The following is a 22,291-nucleotide window of genomic DNA, read 5'->3' as shown; positions in this document are numbered from 1 at the left end:
CTTGTAGGATTTGCTAACCACATTGTACCCATTCATAGACTCAAAGAATTGTAGAGTTGGAAGGGACTACGAGGGTCATCTACTCCAACTTCCTGCAACGCAGGAATCTTTTGCCCAACATAGGGCTCGAGCCCCCAACTCTGAAATTAAGAGTCTCATTCTTGTTTTGCCTTGATCTGTGTTTGCAAAAACAGAAGTATAAATGCAAAACAATGTCACAGCATTCATGTGGGCGGTTCTCTCACTGTGAGAAGTGTAGTTGCAGGGAACCAGGCAGAGGGGCCTTCTCGGTAGTGGCACCCGCCCTGTGGAATGCCCTCCCATCAGATGTCAAGGGAATATATAACCTACACAACTTTCTGAAGACATCCCTGTATCAGGAAGTTTTTATGTCTGGTGTTTGCTGTGTTTTTATTGGGTTGGAGGCTGCCCAAAGTAGCTGGAGGAACCCAGTGAGATGGGCAAGGTATAAATAATAAAATTATTATTTTACACCACAGTGTCCCACATCAGTTGCTGGGGATGTCCCTAGTTCAAATCTCACCTGAGCCCTGAACTCATGGATGGCAAGCGTCTATCTCTTAGTTTTAGGCCTTGCATCTGTAAAATGGGGATAATAATGTTGGCCTGCATTTCAGGGTTGCTGCGTATGAATTACTGGGAGTTGGTTGGAAAAGTCAGCAGAATCAAGCAGCCCATGTTCCCTTGGGACTGTTCCACCACAAGCAGAGGAGGTGCATACCTGAATGATCTCCATTAGAGGACAACCAGTGGAATCCCTCTCCCCCCCCCCCATAGTAAAAGAGCATAGCACTGAGAATGTTAAGGTAGAAGCCTTCTCTCTCACACAAGTGGATTTTCTGTATGCAGAAAGACCCCCTTCTTCCCTGCCCCCCAAGGAAGCATTAAGAAACGGAACCTCCCCCCCTTTAGCATGATTTGGCACAGGCCAGTAAAATCTTTACCTTTCCTGCTGACTGCAATCACTGATCCCAAAAGAATGTAAGTAAATGCCCAAAGCTCTTATTATTCATACCTGTTGTTTATGTGCACACCACACTTTTGAGGAGGAGCAAATTCTCACCTCTGCCCAGTTTGCAAGAGAGGAAGGCAACTAGAGTGAGCCTGGCCCCCACCCTATTAATAATGCCCACCTAAGATCCTAGTCCTTTTTTGCTCTAACTCCTCTCCAGATAAGAAAGCAGAAGAGAAGTTAAAAGTGTGTTAAGGGTTAAATCAAAGTCACCATTTTTGCAAAAAGTGAGGGGAGTCATGAAAGTCATGGTGTTTTTGCGGGCTGGCTCTCTGGGAGAAAGTTTGAGAAGTTTGTCTTTTCAGACCCAGGCAGCCATCTCTGAAGTTTGGGTTTCAAACCGACAGGACAGTATATCTAAGTAGTATGCAGTTTGGGGTTAAAAATAATAATAATCACTGCAAATTTCACCCTCTGCACCGTTTCCCAGATGGGAGTGCACAATGATCCAGCCCCCTCCCCACAATCCTTTGCAACAGAAACAACAGTTTCAAAAGCAACCCTACCCTATCCTACACATAATTCTCTGGGAAATAACTAAAGGGAGAGAAATTGGAAGGGAACGCACATAACTCAATCCAAATCACAGACAGATTAGAAACCCACACACTCCAGGAAGGGCCTGGGATAGCAATTAGGGAGAGGTTTAGGAAGAACAATAAGGTTTACTTGGACAAGAAAGGGATTTAGGGAGGGGGGGAGAGGACACAGGGAATTGAGGATTTTTGCAGAGAATGAACTGTGGTTACAGTAAGGCTTGTCCATTCTGGGGGGGATGTGAAGATGCAACACTTGTTTTTAAAGGCATCACTTTGCAAAAGGTCCTGAAGGATCCACACCCCAAATTCAGTCTATTTTCCATGCCACCATTCTCTTTCTCTCCACCCCCCTCTGTTCGCTCACCCACCCACTCACTCACCCACAGAGAGAGGCCGTTCGCATATGTATATATAGAAAGATTAAAAAGGCTTGGTGTACTATTTAGTTAATTGGATTTTGTCAGAGACCTTATCAGGAGCTGGGAACTGAACACCCAGCTGGAGGGGTGGGGTGGGGAGGGGAGGGGAGGGAGGAGAAGGGGGGGATTACTTGACACAGCAAACCACTGCTGTGTTTCCTTCCACTTCAGAAACCGGCTCAAATTTACAGAAACAAAAATCACAAAAACAAAAACACCCCTCCCTATCCAAATGCGATTCCCAACTGTTACCTAGAAACAGTGGCTTAACAACAGATAGAAGAAATTAAATAGGCCATGGGACTGTGTTATCCACCGCTGGGGAATATGGGGGGGGGGGGAGAGAAGAGAGAGAGAGAGAGGGGGGGGGAGCAAGTGAAAATGTTTATGTGGAGCAGAGACAGATTAGAAGTTTTTGCCTTGTTCCGAACACGGATGACAATATTTCCGATCTGGGTGATCGAGAGTTTCCCGAAAGTAAGGGAGGAGCCCCCAACAAACGCTTGGTGGGGTGAAACACACCAGCACTCTTTAAAAAAAAAAAGAAAAAGTGGTGGTGGTGGGGGGAGTCCCCTTGCCCAAACGCAAAACTCTCACTGTGTGTGTGGGAATTTTTCTTATGGGCAATGACGGCTTTCCTTTCCTCTGCACAGAACCGGCATGCACAATCAACCAGCCAACGTAGAATTAGCTATATTTACCAACACCCACAGATTAAGCGGAAACCCAAAGGCGAAAACCTGAAAGCATTCAAGGGAGTACGTGGAAGGGGAAGCCCCACGTCTTAGAAGAACCTGGCTCCCTCAAAAAACACATATTAAAAAAAGATATGAACATGCAATGTAAAGCAGCAGCACAGCAGCACATACACATTAGAAGCACACTGCAGTCCCAGCTTTTGATCCTAAAGCCCCCCCCCCATTCTCTATCACAACAGGGTGGGGGTTGACACAGTCCACAAACAAACCAAGGCTTTCAAATTTCAAAGGTGACACAGAGTCCATGTTACCCAGCTACCCACTACCACTCGTGGTATAGCTTCTGATCTTTCTTAATAAGATCAAAAGCTGGCCAACAGGGGGGAGAAGGGCAATGGACGGCGGGGGGGACGGGACCGGTTTGTCACCCCAGGTGGTTCAGGCCCTGGAGAGATCTCGTAATACGTACAGTGGTTGGAACTGTTCCAATGCTGGTTTCGGACAGGGGTGCTGTAAGGATTGTTGGGATTCCCGGGTCCTTTGTCCTGGATCAAGCACGCACGGTTCTGGTTGTAAAAATCCATCATGAAGAAGGGGTTAGGACTGCTGTTTAAACCAGCTACATCCACACTTTCGTACATCTTCTCCAGGCGGAAGAAGAGGGTAAGAGGGTTGGGGGCTGGTGGGGGAACGGGAAGGAGGGAAGCAAGAGGAAAAGTTTGGTTTACGAAAGACCAAAGAGCAAAATCCTACAGTGGTGGTGATGATGAATCCAGAGGGATGAGGGGAGGTTTGTCTGGTTGTTTTCTGTTTTCTGATCTCTCTCTCTCTCCCTTTCTCTCTCTCGATCCCTAGTGGGGAGGTATTTAGGGAATCCAAAAGCGGCTGGGGAATCCGCCAAACAGGCTGAGTTGGCCACCAGTGTTTTTGCTTAAAGTTGTGTGTTTTTTTTAAAAAAAAAGAACACACACGCATACACACTCACACCAAAAGATAATATTCAAGTCTTCAATCTTCTATTCCAAGCATATCCCTTGGGAAACAAGCCGGCCAATCCAGTCTGAAATGCTTCTCCCGTTTCAAGACCGAAACATATTTATAAATCCAAAAAAACAGAAAAGAAAAAATGGAATTCTTACTTTCAAAAAAAGACAACAATAAAATCCAAGCCTTTCCAAAAGCAGTATTCTTTGAAGAAGTCGGTTCCCTAGTCTTAGAGAGCATTTTGGTCACAAATCCTCCTCCTGTTCAGTTCCATGGTTCTCTCTCTCTCTCCCCCTCTCCTTCTCCAGAACTAACCAGAGGAAAGAGGAGAAAAGGAGGGGGGGGGTTATTCTTTTGCAGCAACTCCTTCCAGAAAAAGGGTAGAAAAAGTTACACACTCACGCGCTAAAAAAAACAACCACCCAAGTAAAATAAAATAAAAATAAGTAAGACTTCCTGCTTAGGATTCAATAGCTTTTCCTGTCTGGCAAGAGGACTGAAGACAATGCACAGAAACTGTGCTCATGGGTTTTATATATATACATATATTAAAATTCCACCTCTGTCCTCCCGCCCCCCCTCCACGGAAAGAGGGTGGAGGGGGAAGAAAAATAAGAAGAACTGAATTGTACGAATGTGTTGCCAGGTTCTCAATGCCTGGGGAGATGCCAGAGGCCTGGAACCCTCGAGTCTCCTTGGATGGAAGAAGATTTTTCTCCAGCTGCTTGCTCGGTCTCTTCTCTCCCCGGGAAAAAGAGAGAGAGAGAAAGAAAGAGAAAGAGAGAGAGGGGCGCCGTGTGCGTGTGCGCACGTCGCGTGGTGTGTGTGATGTACAGGACTGATAGATTAAAGGCAGCGCACAATCTTCGCTGACACGAAAAGTCGCCTCTCAGCTGGCTTAACTCTTTCCTTACCTGCCGCGGTCTGTGTCTTGCGCAGCCCCAGCCAACTGCGGAAAAGCGCAGGCTGGGGGAGGAGGGGGAGGGGAGGAGGAGAGAGAAAAATGAATGAATGAAATCAAGGAAGGGGGGGAGGAGGAGGAGGAGGAGGAGAAGGGGGAGGAGGGATGGAAGCGGGTGGGAAATGACAGGCATAGAAAAATGCCTCTCCGGCAGCTGTCTCCAGCTACAAAGGCGCGGCGGCCACGGCATCCTCCTCGTGTGCCTTCTCCATCCCTGGAGTGGAGGGCAAGCCGGAGGAGAGCCCCCTCTTTCCCGGTTGCTGTGGCTCGGCAGCGGCCAGGGCGGCCCCTTCTGCCTGCATCACCCCTCTGCGAAAGGGAGGTTTCTGCTGCTCCTCCAGCCGCCCCTCATTTGCGTAATGTTATGCAGCTGAACTCCGCCTGAACTCTCCTTGCAAAAAAGCTTCACCTCCAAATGACCCACTCGCAGGCCTTCTCCTTCCCAGTGACATCACGGGGGCGCTCCCCTCCTCCTCCTCCTCCTCCTCTTCTCCTCCTGCCAAGGGCTGCCACCGGCATGCCGCCGCCACACCGCACAGCCAAAAGCCAGACCCACCAGCAACAACGCAGGCGGAGATGCCCGGTTTTCCAGGGGGCTGTGCAGAAGGGGCCAGCCCGGAGAGACAGGGGAAGAAAAGCCTGCTTACATACCCATTAGAAAGGCAGGAAGAAATAAAAGGAATAAAAGACGTACACACACAGAAACACACACACACCAGACCTGCCAAAGGCTGCGAGTTCAAATCCCACCTGGCCTCAGAGCACCTGCTAGCTAACTAGGCGCTGGAGAAACTAGGAGGTGCTGCGGAAATGTTGATGCTGAAAATGTTTTGAATAATGAAACAGGATAGAAAGCCGCCTCGGTGGCCACTCTGAGCCCTGCAAAGTGGGAAATGCAAAATAAGGGAAGACAACAATTGCCTTTAGGTAGGCCAGCTAGGGGTTGAAATGTAGGCAGCAAGCTTTTAAGTCACACGGGTCTCTTTGCCAGGCTGGTGTTTGAGGAGAAGGGGGACGGGGAATACACTTGCAAAAAGGATTTATGTAATTGTTTTTATGTGCTCCAAACTATTTACATACAGTGACTCGCTAACAACCATTCTGTAACCTAGGCTTATGTTTATCCCCACAGTACAGAATAGTAGTCTGCTTTTGCCTAAGGACACCTAGTGGATTTAGAGTTGAGCAGAGATTAAAACAGGGGAATTTCCAGCTCACAGTGCATGCTTCTGACCACTATGCGACATCAGTTCACCTGTTTCATTGGCACTGGCTTCTGATTTTAGAATGTGCACGACTTCAAAAATGAGAACTCCCAGAATGAAAGGTAAGCAAAAGAGTGAAAATGAATTTTTAAGTCTGCATGAGAGAGCAGGGATGCAGAATGTGGCCTCTAGCATAGATTCTAGCAGCCCCTATGGAAAATCACATTTCTCATTTAAAAGAAGTAGCAAGTTTCTACTCCTTGCAGCTTTGGAGTTGTATAAACATGTTTGCGACTTTGCGGGCAGAGGACAGCAAAATGTTTGCTCTCCACAGAGCAACATCACGTTCAAGAACACATGCGAGCACAGAAAACCTGCAACATTTCACTAATGCATGCGCATTCATGCGAACACCTATTCTCACACCAGTGAATGCTGCAGGATCTACACACAACCATTACATATTTCCAAAAGTCCTCCTCTGCCTGCTGTATGCTATTCAATTATTTCTTAATAGCTAGGTTTCTGACACCAGGCTGGGGAATTGATGAACCGACTTTTTTCCACTGAAACGAAACTAAAGCTTCCTAGAAATGTTTAATCTCACAGATCTGCATGTGCCCCAAATAGAACTGCTACAGCTCAGACAAACCGAGCAACCTTTGGGATCTTGATAGGCAGTTACCAAGAGGGGAAGCAGTTCGCAGTAATTTGGTGTTTGGGCAACCAAGAAATAATTTTCCCTACTGACAGCTTGGATCCGGTCGTGTGTTGTTCCAGAAAAGCGCAACTGTCCCCATAATGTTATCATCTGCTTGCTGCACACTCTTCCAAAAGAAGCAGCATGCGAAATGACAGCATGCTGTGTTCTTGATATGCCCTAGTGTTCGTGCACATGCATTTATGTGCATGCACACTGAAGGCCTGAGTGTTTCCCTTCTCTGATCTGAGGGAAGGCTTGCTCCCACAAGGCCTTCCCTGGAGCCCGCAGGGTTCCCACCTCCCTAGCAAAACTGGCTTGGAAGAAGCATCCTTCTGTAGTCCATAGAAAAAGTGTAAGGTGTGTGCTTGGTTTCAGCAGCTGGGGGGTAGGATGGTACCCATGCAAATATGCCCACTGGGGGCAAAGAAGTTGGCAACCCTTGTTCTAGGAACTGGGTGGAGAGGGGTGTGTGTCAAAAATTCTCTAGGGTGCATGAACTTAAATAAATACATTTGAGACAGTCCCAAAATCTTCCCCAAAGGGAAAGATGAAAACAGTGGCTTAGCTCAGGGACATAGGAAGCTGCATGATGCCAAGTCACATCACTGTTGCCTCTAGCTCACCATGGAATAGCTCAATTGGTAGAGCATGAGAATTGTAATCTTAGGGCTGTGGGTTTGAGCCCCCCATTGGGCAAAATATTCCTGCATTGCAGGAGGGGTTGACTAGATGACCTTTGTGGTACCTTCCAACACTACAAATCCATGATTCCATTTTCTACACCAGCAGAGGCTCTCCATGGCATTTTTCAGCTTTACCAGTGCTCTATCCCTGAGCCACAGCCTGCCCCTCTTTACAGGGGACAGACACAATAGATAGATAGACAGACAGACAGACAGACAGACAGACAGATAGATAGATGGCATATGAGAAGATTACAGCAGAATTTAAAGCTAGAGCTATACCCATTTTGCAATTCTGCATGGGGTAGAATTGGGTACTGGTCAGGACCTGAGATTCTCCAATTTGATAAAGCAAGAGCACACCTTTCGAGTCTTAAGTCCATAAGCAACACCTGGTAGCAGTCAGGAGACAAGACATTAGTCTCATCCTGCATGCTCCTTGCTCCCACCCACGACTAGCTTAAGGAAAATAAATTATTCAAAGTAAGAAATTAAAATAATAACGTGCTTAATACAAGCAATTTAGACAGGTTGTCTTAGAATTCAGATATTCACAGCAAAGGGTTTTTGCAGCCCTGTGTATGATTGGCATGGATTTTGAGAGAAGATTTGTCCACAGAACTAGGAACTGATCTAGTCTTCTCTAGAAAAAGAAGAATGCATATCAAGTTTGCATTCCAGGGTCACAGATGAATTGTACAAACAAGAGTGGTCTGAGCAGGAGGTGAAAACCTTCTGGAGTTAAATTAGTGCAACACTTTTGCTCTGTATATATTACATTTTCTACTCGCCCAGTACTTTACTCCTCAGCTTCTACACAAATATTCACCTGTTCAGAAATGGCCCAAATACCTTGAAACACAAATTTTCTTTGCTTACTGCTTGCAAGACAGGATCTTTCACAAATCAGGCACATAATTCAGATGACACAGGAAGAGGTGTGGAACGCTCAAGCAAACACAGAAAGCAAAATAGTCCCAGGTGCCTTGAGGAAGTGAGCCAAGCCCTGTGTTTTGGACAACTTTCCCCTCCCCATCAGGTTTTCTTAGCCAATATGAGCAACTCCTTTCCAATGCTAAATGTTATCATCAGGCCCTGAACAAAAGCTGAAGCGACATCATCCTCCCATAGAAAGTTTTCAGAGGTATATATATATCTAGGCCACCAAACATCACGTATCCAATTATAGCCCAATGTTTTCCACGCAGATTCCTGCATTGCCTTGCACATATTTAAAGATGTGTTCAGGAATTCATCTCCTTCACTCTAGATTTCCATGCATATGGAGGGAACAGAACAAGATCTACATTTGTCTCTTTTTATTCTATTGTAGTTTTGCTTTTACAGAGTAATAGAATTGCAGATTTGAATGGGACCATGAGGATCATCTAACCCAGTGGTTCCCAAACTTGGGTCTCCCAATGGCTGTTGAACTACAACTCCCATCAACCCTAGTTAGCAGGACCAGTGGTCAAGGATGATGGGAACTGTAGTTCAGAAACAGCTGGGGAGCCAAGTTTGGGAAACACCGATCATTTTAATTTCATTATATTTTACGGTTGGCCTTAATTGTTGTCAGCTGCCGTGGGTCAGCACCAGAAGGTCAGGGTATAAATTTTCATATAAATAAAAATATGCTAATTATATATCTTTTTAAAAAATGCTCACAGACTCAGAGGGACAGAGGAAGCTGCCTTATACCAAGTCAGACTATTAGTCTATCTGGCTCACAATTGTCTGCACAGACTCCAGGATTCCAGACTGTTCTCTCCCGGCCTTACTTGGGAGATGCTGGGGACTGATTCTGGGGCCTTCTCAATGCAAAGTAGACACTCTCCCACTAAACAGTCCTTCCCCAAATCACATGACAGGGACTAAGTCACATGATGGGACCTTGAATGGTCCACCATTATGGTAGCCCATTCAGGTTCTCAGCATGTGACTTAGTCCCTGCCATTTGGTTCTTGTATATATCTAAAATGTTCCACAACTGTTTGACTGGGTATCTCTGGGTAGTGCTATATGCAGGCCTTGATATGTGCCGTGCTCAACAAGGCTCAGCCCTGTTTTAAATGCCAAGGTGAAACCCAGGCTCATAGGAGAATAGAATAGATGAAAACGCCACTCAGTGCACACAGAGTACACCTTCCTCAACAATAACAAGAGAACGCCCATGAATCAGGGAAACAGAGGGATGGCTAAATTTGAGAATGGCTTTCAAGGATAAAAGCATACATTTCCCCTAGAAATTAAGCAGTGGGTTTATATAGGATGATGGGCAGCTGTTAAGCCATCCTGTCAAGAACTCAGGGATTCGCATCAAGAGGCAGGCTGGATAGAAGAGGATCACACTTTCTTATCACTTTCAAATTCAAAAGAAACCCAAGTTGGATGTTTAAACAACAACAAAAACACAGCTAGAAAATAACAGCCATTCCTCATCACTGATAAGGAGACTCCTCAGGGCTTTCTGTCAAAAGCTACTTGATGCAATGTGGAAGCACTTATAAACAGCCCTACAAATGTGAGGCAAGTGCACCCCCACACAAACACAACCCCCCCCAAACTCTTTCTAATCAAACCTTCAAGGCATGAGATCTCCCCCCCTCCAACACATTCACCTCCCCCCCAACCCCCAATCTTCTTTCAAGAGAGAAGTGCTTACATGAGATATACAACCCGGGTTTGGTGGGGGGGGGGAGTTGCTGCTGTTTATGGTAAGCACTGTTAAGAAAATGCCTGGGAAGAGGGCACTTTGGTGCTATTTTCCCTCTCTGACAGGACAATGCCATTCTGGTAAAACAGTAACAGGTAAATAAATAGGGAGCAATTCAAGCCTTTGAAAGCCCTGTCATCCCTTCTCAAAAAAGACCCTTAAAAAGGTGATAAGGTCAGGGATCAACCCCCACCCACTATAAAATACATTCAAAACCCTCTCTCCCCCCACCCCTTGCCCCCTGGATGTTTTGAAAGGGCTCCTTACCCACTTTTTTTTTTAGCACTGGAAACAGTGAAATAAGCCTGCATTTTGTGCCCCAAATGCATCTCTAGTCAAAGGAGTCTGAAGGGTTCCACTGGACCTTGGACTTCCAAATCAGCACATTAATTTCAGGTGAGGGACCGAGGCCGTGTTCACTGCAGGGGGGGGGCGATGGTGGGATATTTCTGCTTAATAAATGCTTTAACAACAGCACCCCACCCCACAAGGTAAGGTGAAGGAACAGCAGGCATACAAGGTGTATGGGGAGGTATCCCCACCCCCTCACCAAAAGAACCTTCCCTTTTAAATTTTAAATTACAGTGGGGGGAAAACATTCTAAAGAACAAAAAAAAAAGCAGAATTGGAGCTCACAATATCTGTTTAAATCCAGTACCGAAAAAATGAGAGAAAGAGAGTGGGGAAAGGGGGGAGGGACTAATAAGGTTGATTACATTAATCAAATTAATGATAATATACGCAATTCTACAATATGATTTAGAAATCTATTATACTAGTATATTAAAAAAGGTTCTTAGCTGTCATAAAAAAGTCATTAGTTTAAACTCTTAATGTAGACAATTAAAATACTTCAATTTGTTCATTTCCATCACAAATTCTATTGAGCCATGGAATAATTGGCTTTTACACACACACACAGATATGATTAACATGGGGTTCTGCTTCAAGTGGAATATGCACCTGCTCTCTTTAATCGTGCATCATGGGAACGCAGAGTAAGGCCCATCCTGGCTCGTAAACCTTCTCTAAAAATCAGAGGACAGGGAGAACTCCTACCCTTAGAAGACTTAACTAAATGAAATCTCTCTCTCTCTCTCTCTCTCTCTCTGTGTGTGTGTGTGTGTGTGTGTGTGTGTGTGTGTGTGTATTCCTGTACTTACAGCATGTGTGAAGGGTGCAACATCAAGAGTGTTGCCCTTAAATAACCTCAATGGAAATACCCCACCAGGAATGTGTAGATGCAGCCTAAGGTCAATAATGAGCTCAGCTGGTACAGCATATGACACTTAATCTCGGGGTTGTGGGTTCGAACCCCACATGGAGCAAAAGATTCCTACATTGGACTAGATGACCCTCGTGGTCCTTGCTAACTCTACAATTCTATGATTCTATACGGGCACCAAGAGTGCAGATTTTTAAAGGATAAATGAATAAAGCCTAACTAATCTGTGCTCTTCTCTGGTCCTTCGAAATGTGTAGAGTCTGATGCGCAATTTGATGGGGACTGAAATCTTATTTTCAGAGATTGAGTTTTCAAACCTGCCTCCCACCCTGCCAGGAATTGGCGGTTTGCATGTGCATGTGTGCGCTCCATGCGCTCCAGAGAAAAAAGCTCAGTGGGGCCTGTTTAAATAATAATAGAAAGTCAGAGGCTCTGCTTAGCCAGCAGCTTTTCGAACAAAAGCCCCCAGTACTTCCTGTAGGGAACATGACAAATGTCTGTTTTGACTCATTTAGTAAGAGACTGCGATGAAAGAGAAAGGGAGGGAAAAGACAAAGAAAGAAAAAGAGCATAAGAAAGAGGGGGGAAAGATCACAAGTCAGAGAGAGAGATTAAATATGGGAGGAGAGCGAAGATACGCATGAGAAAAGGACAACACAGAGATATGTATGAGAAAGAGGGGGGGGGTAGATAAATAAAAAAAGAGAAAGGAAGAGGAAGAGGAGAAGAGCCAAAACAACAGCAAAGTAGATGTGAGAAGAGGAGAAATAATAGAATATACCAAAATGAAGAGGGGTGTGTGTGTGTGCTGATTATATGAAAGGAGAAGGAACAATGAGAAAAGATGAGACAAGAGATAAATAGGAGAGAAAATAAATAAAACGACCAATGCTGAGAAACCTACTAACTGCTGGCCCTGCTGTTAAAACGATGGGCAAAGTCCAGCCAAAGTTAAGCACTTTTAAGACCCCTTGTTTACAATGGAAGAGAACTACGCTCACGCTTAAATTTCCCCCACTGAAATGAGTAGGAATTCAGGGTCTTAACTACGGCTTCCAACGCAGCCATCTTCCCAGGAAGGACGAATACCAAGTGCCTCGCTATTTCAGCTACCGGTTCCTCCACCCCCAGCCCAGTGCTTCCATCCAGCACCACCTCCAAGAGCCAGCAAGACAAAGACAGCTTGCATGCAAATTGCATCCTCCCCTATGTGTGAGACTGTGAAGACATATGAATTTGTGCTCCCCCCCCCCCCCCGCATGCATCCAGGGACGCACTGGTAGATGCATTAAGTAATCATAACACCAACCAGCAATGAGGAGAGGATGGAGAGTGGTGCTTGACTTGGCTTCAATCTTGGACTGTGTCTAGTCTTGGCTGCCCTCGTTTTAAACAGGCATGAGGACAAACGAGGAGGTACGGTACACACAAGCGAAAACACGTAGAGAGCATTCTCTTCTAATTACTATCCCTTCTGCAGTTGTCATCAGGACAGCTAATGCAGGAGTGCAACAAGGGGTGTACTTGGTTGCCTGAGCTGAGTAGCAATTGCCTCTGGTTAACTCAGGGGACAGGGAATACAGTAAAATTCTTCTTAAATTGCTGTTTTAGGGATTGTTTTTAAAAGTCTGGAACGGATTAATTCGTTTTGCATTACTTTCTTTGGGAAAGCACACCTTGGTTCTGGAACACTTTGGTTTTGGAACGGACTTATGGAACGGATTAAGTTTGAGAACCAAGGCGTTTGAGAACCAAGGTACCACTGTACTGGGTTGGAACAAGAGCAAGTCAGTCACTGAAATCCATGGAACAAGAGTCATGACTGACCTAAGCCTTGGTGATTTCAATGAAAGTAGAACATGGCTAACTTGCTATGAATCCAGTCTACTGTATTTAGGAAATGGGTTAATGACCTGGAGCAGGCATCCCCAAACTCGGCCCTCCAGATGTTTTGGGACTACAATTCCCATCATCCCACTGGTCCTGTTAGCTAGGGATGATGGAGGATGTAGACTTTCGCCTTGGGACCAAGGTCAGTTCCTTGAACAAAAGCTAGGAATCTGAACCGTAGCAGGCAAATGGTACTAATCTATTGGCAAAGCAAGGGCAGAAAGCCTTTATACCTGACTTGTCCAATCCAGCGGTCTCTTACCACCTGCCCAACTACAGGGTGGGATGTGATTTTGAACAGTCTTATAAAAAAATTCATTCCTTCTGTGCATGAAGCTTGAGCATGCACAGTCACTGGAAGCTGAACTTGGCAGAGCCTTGCAAGCATGAAATTAACAAAGCAGGACGTAGGCTAGGCTAGAAACACTCTCCCTGGCGTGTTAGCTTTCTACTTGCAGGGAGGTAATTATCATATGGCACTTTAGCCTTCGCCTGCAAGCCAAAGTGGTGCAGTTCCCTCTACTGCATCACTCTGCTACACACGTACAGCAGGTCACACTCAGGTTGGCGAAAGTGGCACAATGTGGTCGCATCAGCACCGCAACATCCATATAACTCAGGTCAGCAAGACGGTTGTGACACTGCTGCAGTTGTGTCTCCTAGACAAGACATGTCCCACAAATGGCTAGTTCCAACTCACTGCTCAAGAAGGCGGGTTGAGGGGGCTGGTTGAGTAGGAGACAGAAGCCCTGGGTTTAGGACCTTGAAAAGCCCACCTTAATTGTAAGACACATAGGGTAGCCCTATGGACAAGCAACAGACCCTTAGCCTAAACTACTGCACAGGGTGAATACAAATATAAGAATTATATATGGAAAGGGTTATAGAAATTATGAAAAATTATGATGATGGAGTTGGACAACTATTGCAAAAGTTTCCCAAATGAGAAGGGACAGCGGGACTGCTTCCACATAAGGGCTCACATTAATCTAAGGAAAGGTACTTCAAGGGCATTTTAGCGCACGACAGTGAGTGGCACCTCTGAGCCTCTCTCGTGCTATTTGTGAGGATGTGTGAATATTTTTAACACCAAGTAGAAAAACGTGGGAGACAGGCATTTTCAGATTATGTGTATCTCCGAGCCAATGTGGGTCTTAGTATCAACTTTATGGTTGCAGGAAATGCAAGAAGAAGAAGAATTTCTTTTTTTCCAGGGTGGGGTGGGGACGAAATACTAACTCTTGTGCTGTGTTCACCACGTGAGGGGTCCAAATGATGCCAGAGTAGAAATATCCCTATTCCTACACAGGTTGTGGTTGGATGACATGGTAACACAGTTGGTACTAGAGGACAAAACCAAGAAGCAGGACCAATGAGATACAGCAACGTCCCAGAGGCTCAGGAAGACTATGTTGCTCAAGCAAAGCTCAATGGAAAAGGGAAGCCTTTCTGCCCAAGAAGATCCAATGGCCAGCCTGGGTGTGCAGCAGCCCAGAAGGCTGCCTCTAAGAGTTCCATGATCCACCACATGGGGCAGTCACACACAGCTTCAACAGTTGCTGACCAGGAGCAGCAATCACAACCACCACAATTTGCCCTCTTGCTATGGTAGCATGGGGGAGAGGGCTCCATGCTACCTGAGAGAAAGGGAGGGTGGCCATCACTGCTCATTCACCTGGGGGCACCTGCCAGAGGATATCTTGCTAAGGGTCTCCATCAAACTTGGAAGTCATATCTGCTCTGAGTCAAAAGAAAGGGTTGCATGCATTTATTTTAAAAAAAGCTTTCCAAAAACAGTCATTCACGGTTAGCAATAGGATGTAGAGATCACAGAACTGAATTCTTGGTGCAGAATTCCTACTTGTTTATTTAAAGCAGAGAGCACAACACACATCAGTCAGGGCTTCGCCATTCCCTCAAAAAACACCTTGTCTAATACATTCAAATAGCCTCAGACTCCTTTTTCTTTTCTAAATAAAAAACAAAAAAACTACTCTCTGGGGGTCTCATAACACTAATCCCTCTAAAAGCATCTTTATAGGTCACATCATAGGGAGTGAAAAATAAACTGAGCCCCCTATTATTGAGGAAAACAATATAAGGATGAAAATGGGTGGGTGGGTGGCTAAGCATGAAGAGAGTCCTGTGCTCTGGACCACTTTTTGATCTTGCCAATTTCAAAGCTGCCTCCTGAAGCTAATTTGTTAGAGGAGAACCAAAGTCTCCTACTCACAATGGATAAAACAAACCCATGCTCAGCCAACGCCAGGTGTGACAAAAGAATATTGTAATTGTTTTTACAGTCAGCTAATAAACGCCAGGAAACGGATAAGTTAAAATAAAAGGGCCTGCTGCACACTGATGTTTCAGCAGGGTAAAGGTAAAAGGTAAAGGTACCCCTGCCCGTACGGGCCAGTCTTGACAGACTCTGGGGTTGTGCGCCCATCTCACTTAAGAGGCCAGGGGCCAGCGCTGTCCGGAGACACTTCCGGGTCACGTGGCCAGTGTGACAAAGCTGCATCTGGTGAGCCAGCGCAGCACACGGAAACGCCATTTACCTTCCCGCCAGTAAGCGGTCCCTATTTATCTACTTGCACCTGGGGGTGCTTTCGAACTGCTAGGTTGGCAGGCGCTGGGACCGAGCAACGGGAGCGCACCCCGCTGCGGGGATTCGAACCACCGACCTTTCGATTGGCAAGCCCTAGGCGCTGAGGCTTTAGCCCACAGCGCCACCCGCGTCCCTTTCAGCAGGGTACCAACACCAATTTCAGCCCTTAAGATCCGAGAGCAGAGATTATATTCTCTGTGCCCCAAGCCCACATCATGAGGGAGGATTAAGGAAATCAGGAGCAATTTAACAGCTTCCTATAGGGGAGGTAAGAGACTGTAGCCTCCAGCCATGCAGATAAGTCCACCATTAGTGCTCACCTGGTCTAGGCTATGGCTATACCTGAAATCCAGATACGGTTGTTGGGAGTCTGAAGTACATCACACAGAAGGTACTGTTCTGTTGACCAAGCAAGAGAGGAAGCTCTGTCTTCTAGTGTTTACATCAAACTCTGCAGATCCAGAAGTCTCAAATCACCTGTCTAGCACAGAGGCAGGTGTTGCACATCTCTGTATTCTCTTTGGTGCTTGACACAGAGTCCCCCATTAGGCCAGCATCAAGCTCTAGAATCCCTGACCCAGCCATTGGGGTATTTATGAGCCACTGTGGGGGGGAAAGGGGGGCAAGAGGAGACACTGCCACCCCTCATAGGTTGAGAGAGCACATGAGGGTGTGGCAGGGCCAGTGAGAAGGAGATAATACATGTAGGGATCTTTTTTTCAGCCAGATCTCAGTTCCGGCACCTCTCGGATGGGCGCCATTGCCATTCTAATAGTACAAGGGAGACATTCATGGTGGGTTCCTTCCAGCACCTCTTTTTCTAGAAAAAAACAGCAGTGCCTACAGGTGTGTGTCGTTATGTGCATACAGACCCTTCACACAGCTGCCGAAATGTGCAGACAGCAGGGCGCATGTCTGGTGCGCATGTCAGCAAGGGCTTGCCCCATCCTATTATGTGGTTTCAGTGTATGCAGAGGGTCATCTGATGCTTCCTAATGGAAGGCTTTATGCATGGTCACAGGTTACTGCTGGCAAGTCTTCCATGGAGATACAAGCATGGAAGGTACTTCTTAAAGGGCTATTGCGTGAATTCCAGTCATCTGAATCCATCCGTAGAGAAAACACTCTCAGCAGCTAAGAGACTTTGATTGGGTTGGCTAAGCAGGATCGAGGAAGTCATGCAATGGGCATTGCTTTTAACTGGGTGTACTGGACCATTGGTGGTGCTGTTCAGGTCTGAGGCCTCTAACTAGGGCATTTATGCAATAGCAAAAGATGGGTGTATTTCTCAACAGATTGTGCTAACAGAAGACTCAGGGTTGGGAGGCTCGCACCTTTCATTCCCCAGAAAGGTGGTGGTGTCTTTAAGTCAGAGAAGTTGCCCACTGTGCGTGCTCAGGGGCACTCTCGCCCTCCAGAGAACAATGAGGGTACAATAGGCACATTATGGAGGAATGGCTATTTCAAGACTTTTAAAGCACTGGGTCATGTCTATCTCTCCCGAACATCTTACCCAAATACTATACCCATCCCTTCTGGGACTAAAAATTATTCTAACCAGCTCCCCGACCCAAAATGAAATCAGAAAATTCATGAGTGCCTGGCTACTGGTTTGCAACTGGGGGAACTGGGGAATCCCTTCAGTTTCACTAATCTCCCATCAGCTAGATTACCACAAAACCCTGTAATGCTCAGCTAAGCCGAGCTGCAGGAGTTCAGTTCCCAGGATCTCAGCTGCCCTACATCTGCTCAGAACCCCCTTTTCATGTTGTCATTTAATCACTCTGGAATCCATATAAAGCGTCTGGAGGAATTTGTATGCTTCCTCCCCCCCCCAACCTATAAAGCTTGGGAACCTGAAGAGGGGAGGCAAGGGAGGGGATCTGTTCAGTCCCACCACTCTCCTCCTCTCCTTTCTGCAAAAAAACACAACACACACACACACACCCGCAAGCCTCCAACAACCCCCCCCCCACACCAAAGATAAAAGTATTTCGAGCTTTCCATTTAAGATTTAAAACTAGGGCAAAGTCAAAATCCTGACCCCGGATGTGTGAAACGCAGGAGGGGAAGCTTCGCTCCAATTCGCTCTGGGCTTTTAGTCAACCAAGGTTGTTGCAGCAAAAATATATATATATATACAAAAAATAAAAAAGCATGAAAGGAGAGAATGGCTGGGTGGAGGCGGTTGGAGCTGGAGCAGCAGTGTGGGGTGGGAGGGAGGAAGAAGAGCATGAGAGAGAGAGAGAGAGAGGGGCGGGCAGGGAGATCTCTCTCTCTTTCATATAAGTGCCTAGCAATCATACAAGCTAAGCTCGTATTGCCAGTTCAGAGCCAAAGATCTCAATCTGTTGTCGGTGCTCTGTGTCCTAAAGCTCGCATGTTGGGAGGAAAGGCAGCGGCAACAGGAGCCAACAACAGATGGGCGAAATTTGTTTTCTAGAGATCAGCCGGCCAGGTGAGGGTTCCATGCTGAATGAAGGAACTTTGAGTGGCAATCAAGGTGCCATCACCATGGCCTGCAAAGCTTGGGAGACGCTGAAATCTACAGGCTGGCTCGTACACATGCATTCGTTACTTGGTGGCTGTCAACATCAAGCACTGACCTGCACATGCATGTCTTCCGACACAGGTCTAATATGCACCAGAAAGAAGTTTGTACAGAAAGAAGTTCCATACCATCTCCAAACACAATGTTTTTCAGCCGGTTCCGTTCACACATTCAGCTGTTAGTCATCAAGCGTGTGAACCCAGCTTGGGAATCCGTCAACTTTTTTTTAAAAAAAAAGATGCCAAATCTCTTTAGAATCAATGTCTCTCTGCCCCCCCTCACCCCAGTGCATCTCTAAGGTATGTGTTTGATTTAGATGCCTCCAATTTAAAATCCCTTTGGAGATGGCCTCTTTCCCTCCATCTCATGAAAATGTTTCCCCAAATTGCCTAAGAAACTCTCTCTTGAACAATACCATCTGTTGGGAGAGATGAGCGGTATAGAAAAAATTCTCTGCTGCGTCTCACTTCCCTAAATGATGGTGGGCAAATTTCGGACTCTTGTGTCAAAGCTCCATTTTTTACAGATCTGGAGAAAGCAATGGGCCTGGAAAAGGGTCAGGATACAACTCATTTGCACTCAATGTGCATGTTATCCATTAACCTTTGTGCCCACTGAGACTTACACAGTACAGTGGTACCTCGGGTTAAGAACTTAATTTGTTCTGGAGGTCCATTCTTAACCTGAAACTGTTCTTAACCTGAGGTACCACTTTAGCTTATGGGGCCTCCCGCTCCGCCACGCGATTTCTGTTCTCATCCTGAAGCAAAGTTCTTAACCCGAGGTACTATTTCTGGGTTAGCAGAGTCTGTAACCTGAAGCGTCTGTAACCTGAAGCGTCTGCAACCCAAGGTACCTCTGTATTCCTGATTGAATTGTATATATAGAACTTTAAAAAGCAAAAACTGCTTTTCTGTCCATCCGTCCCTGCAGTTCTGGTGGGCTACAGATACCCTGCACTCCCTCTCAACCAGAGATTAGCCCACACTATCAGGACAGATACATACAAGCAGATGAACAAGCTGCACAACTCCTACCCAAGCGTTTACAAAGTACATCGGATCTCTTGAGTCATAGGTAGGATCACCATTCCCATTTTACACATGGAGGAACTGTTTCACTTGTGGCTGCACTAAGTTAATGTTCAGGGAGAATCTGGAGCAGGCTCTACTTAAGAATGCAGAAATACCTAAAACCAAGGGCGGGTGGGAATTGCAATTGCTCCATGGCTACTTCCACTGGGTTTGGACATTTCTCCAGATTCAGGGAAGGGTTCCAGCTCAGTGCTAGAGCATCTTGTTTGCATGTATGCATGAGCTCTGGCATTTCCAAGTGGGACTAAGAACGACTCCTGCCTGAAACCCTGGATAACCACAGCCAGTCCATGTAGACAATACTGAACCAGATGGATGCACCATCTGATTCTGTATAAAACACATATCTTCCTGTGTTTATAAGACACTCTGGTGTGTGTTTTTAATTGTTCTAAACATCGTACCACCGACACAAATGTCTCAATAAAGCCCTCAAAGGGCCTTGAGATGTCCTGTATTTCAGGACCTGAACCTCCATCCAGCCCAAAAGAGTGGTGTTGACACCAAGGATTCAAGACACTTTCCCCCAAGGAATATTCACACCGCTCCAAGGAGAGCAAAAGAAAACTCCAGTCGGCATTTATCACAACGAAAACAGCTAACTTCGCAAAACCAAAGGCTTCAGTCACCACAATTCACCCCCGATAAGAGGCCGTTCCAATGATTTCATACACCAAGAGGGAAAATAAAGGACAGCGATTCTCTTTGTGCAGATCTAAAGGAAATGTTCCTCATCTGGATAGATCCATCCTTGCTACACACCCTGCCTGGGATAAATATTTAACTAAAAGTAGGACCTGGTCAGCAAATACATGGTGGTACCCCTTCAAGCAATGCATAGTGGGGGCTATTGTCATGTACAATTCATCTCCTCTTTCTTTTCCCTATGCATTTTTTTTAGAAGAAGAAAACCCAGAATGGTCTGATGAAATATTTTGGCTTTTGTTCCAGGGACTCTCCCCTCCTGCCGCTTCCGTCAGCCTCCCCTCTCTCCCTCCCCCTTATTCCACCCCACCCCACACACAAAAAAGAGAGAAACTCATTTATCCAATTCGGCAAGCCCCCTTTTTAAAAGGCGAACGAATTCCAAGCTGAGAATCGCGAGGTCGTCCTGTACCACCAGCCGCTGACAGAATGATAAAAAGCTATCCTTCTATTAATGGGTATTTCCCATCCGCTCAGCAACCCAGCTGGGGAAGACCAGCTATAATTAATCTTTAACTCTGCGTCAAAAGGGAGAAAAGCAGGTGAAGGGGGGTGGCAGAGGAGAAAAGGGTGGAAATGAAGAGCAGAGGGAAACCTACCACCGATTTGCACCCGCTCTAGGGGAAAGTTAAGGGGGAGAAATGCGGAATGTGGTTTTGCAATACTAAGGCAGAACGACTGGGTATCTATGTGTTTTTCCCCTCAAGGTTTTTTTTTTTAAGTCTATATACTTCAGTACCAATTCGCAAGCAAATTAGCTAATCAGAGGGTCTTTAAGAATAAGCCCCTATTCCAGAGGGCAGAAATCCAAGTCTTAGGAACATACAACACAAAGCTAAGGCCACTTTTGTGCAAGGACACACACAAAAGACAAATAAATGGCTTTTCTAACTTTCGGTGCCTACGCTGACATCGCATCACCGCAAGTGCAAATGTTAATTCTCTCGAGCTCTGAGAAGCGTCAACTTTTAAAGTGCCTGCAATGTTGTGCGTCATTTATCTCCCCCGCCCTGCTGCAAGACGAGCGTGGACACCATATTCTTCCATGGCAAAGGTTGCCATTGTCAATGGATGAGGCTCACCTTTAAGCCCGCATCGCTTCACAGAACAAGGAAAACACGCTGCCACTGAATCATTTGGATTAAAACAGCCGCTTTCCAAGAAATGAATCACCCCACTTCAAAATGGCCATTCTCCTGAGTCATGAACCCCTCCAGCTATACTGGAATAGTTTACCTAGGGAGGCTCACTGGAGTCGGAACCTTGGAAGCTTTTTAAAAGGATCCGAGCTAAAAAGTATTTGTTGTCATTGTTACTTGGCTGACTGGCTTAAGACTTCATGGTTCGAGGCTGCAATTTGACAAGTTGAGAATATGTTTTTACTTACTGCTAATAAGGTTTGTTATTGCTAGCATTTTTATTATTATTATGTATGAGCTTAGTTGCCTTGGATTTTGAAAGGAGCGGGGTATATAGAATTTTTAAGAGCCAGCAAATCTCGCGCATTTCAAGATACTGTAATGATCCTCACCCCGGCTGTGTTCCGTGCAGGACTTGTAAACACAACCCCATTGCCACACATCCTAGGGGATGGTAGGTGAGACAGAAAGGGGAGCACCTGAGCATCTCCAACATTATGCAAACATTGTTTCATGTAAGAGGACTAAACGTTGTGTTTTTTAAAAATAAGAATAAATGTCATGTTTCTGAGACCACTGAGGTCTGCCACAGACAATCATGTTCACATAACCGGCTGCCAGGATTCCCAAAGAGGGTTTGGTTGTGATGACCAGTTTGAGTCATGTGTGCAACCAAGAGTCTTCTGTTCCCTCCAAGAAAGTATAAAGGTAATTGTCAGGGGCCTGGAACCCTAAAAGCCCGATCTATGCCACTCCACAGAAATGGAGAAAGACCTGGGACAGCTGGGAAGAGGTCGAGAGTGGCAAAGGGTTGCACTGGTGAAGAATCACTATATCTGGAGAGCCCCAAAAGATCTAAGAGCAGGTACAGAATGCCTGCAAAACTAGTCAAGCTCTGTTGGGTTTAGCCGAATAGCAACCTTAGAGTCCGCTACACTTTCACTCCTGCTTCTTCCTTCCATTGTTGGATTGGGGAGATAGCGGTTGGCACCACTGCAGCTTCCAGGGGATTTTGCAAGTGCTGTAAGTGTGAAATGAGGAGAATGGAGGGTGTTGACAGCAAAAAAGAAATCAGGGGTGCGGACAGAAAGCGTTAATGGACTCTGCTGCAAATGACCCCCAAGGAAAGGGAGGGGGG

General features: G+C 46.0%; 1 protein-coding gene across 4 annotated transcripts in view; it reads right to left on the bottom strand.

Annotated features, from left to right (window-relative positions):
- RARA (retinoic acid receptor alpha) overlaps positions 1 to 22,291 on the bottom strand; it is a 186,835-nt gene that overhangs the window by 52,690 nt on the left and 111,854 nt on the right. The window contains exons 1-2 of one of the 4 annotated variants that reach the window (XM_081886351.1): positions 4,588 to 5,088; positions 3,159 to 3,255 (exon numbers count right to left, since the gene is read on the bottom strand). The exons of 2 other annotated variants lie outside the window; for them this stretch is intronic. In XM_081886351.1, the coding sequence (XP_081742477.1) occupies positions 3,159 to 3,255; positions 4,588 to 4,824 (334 nt within the window). In that variant the 5' untranslated portion in view covers positions 4,825 to 5,088. Of the gene's footprint in view, positions 1 to 3,158; positions 5,089 to 22,291 lie in introns of those variants that run through there. One more of the 4 variants, XM_081886354.1, reaches the window with a different exon arrangement.

This window comes from Podarcis melisellensis, assembly GCF_964234715.1.
Source record: "Podarcis melisellensis genome assembly, chromosome: 13".
NCBI classification, from domain to species: domain Eukaryota; kingdom Metazoa; phylum Chordata; class Lepidosauria; order Squamata; family Lacertidae; genus Podarcis; species Podarcis melisellensis.
The sequence above is the reverse complement of the archived record's forward strand: the minus strand, read 5'-3'. Positions and strand labels throughout refer to the sequence as shown.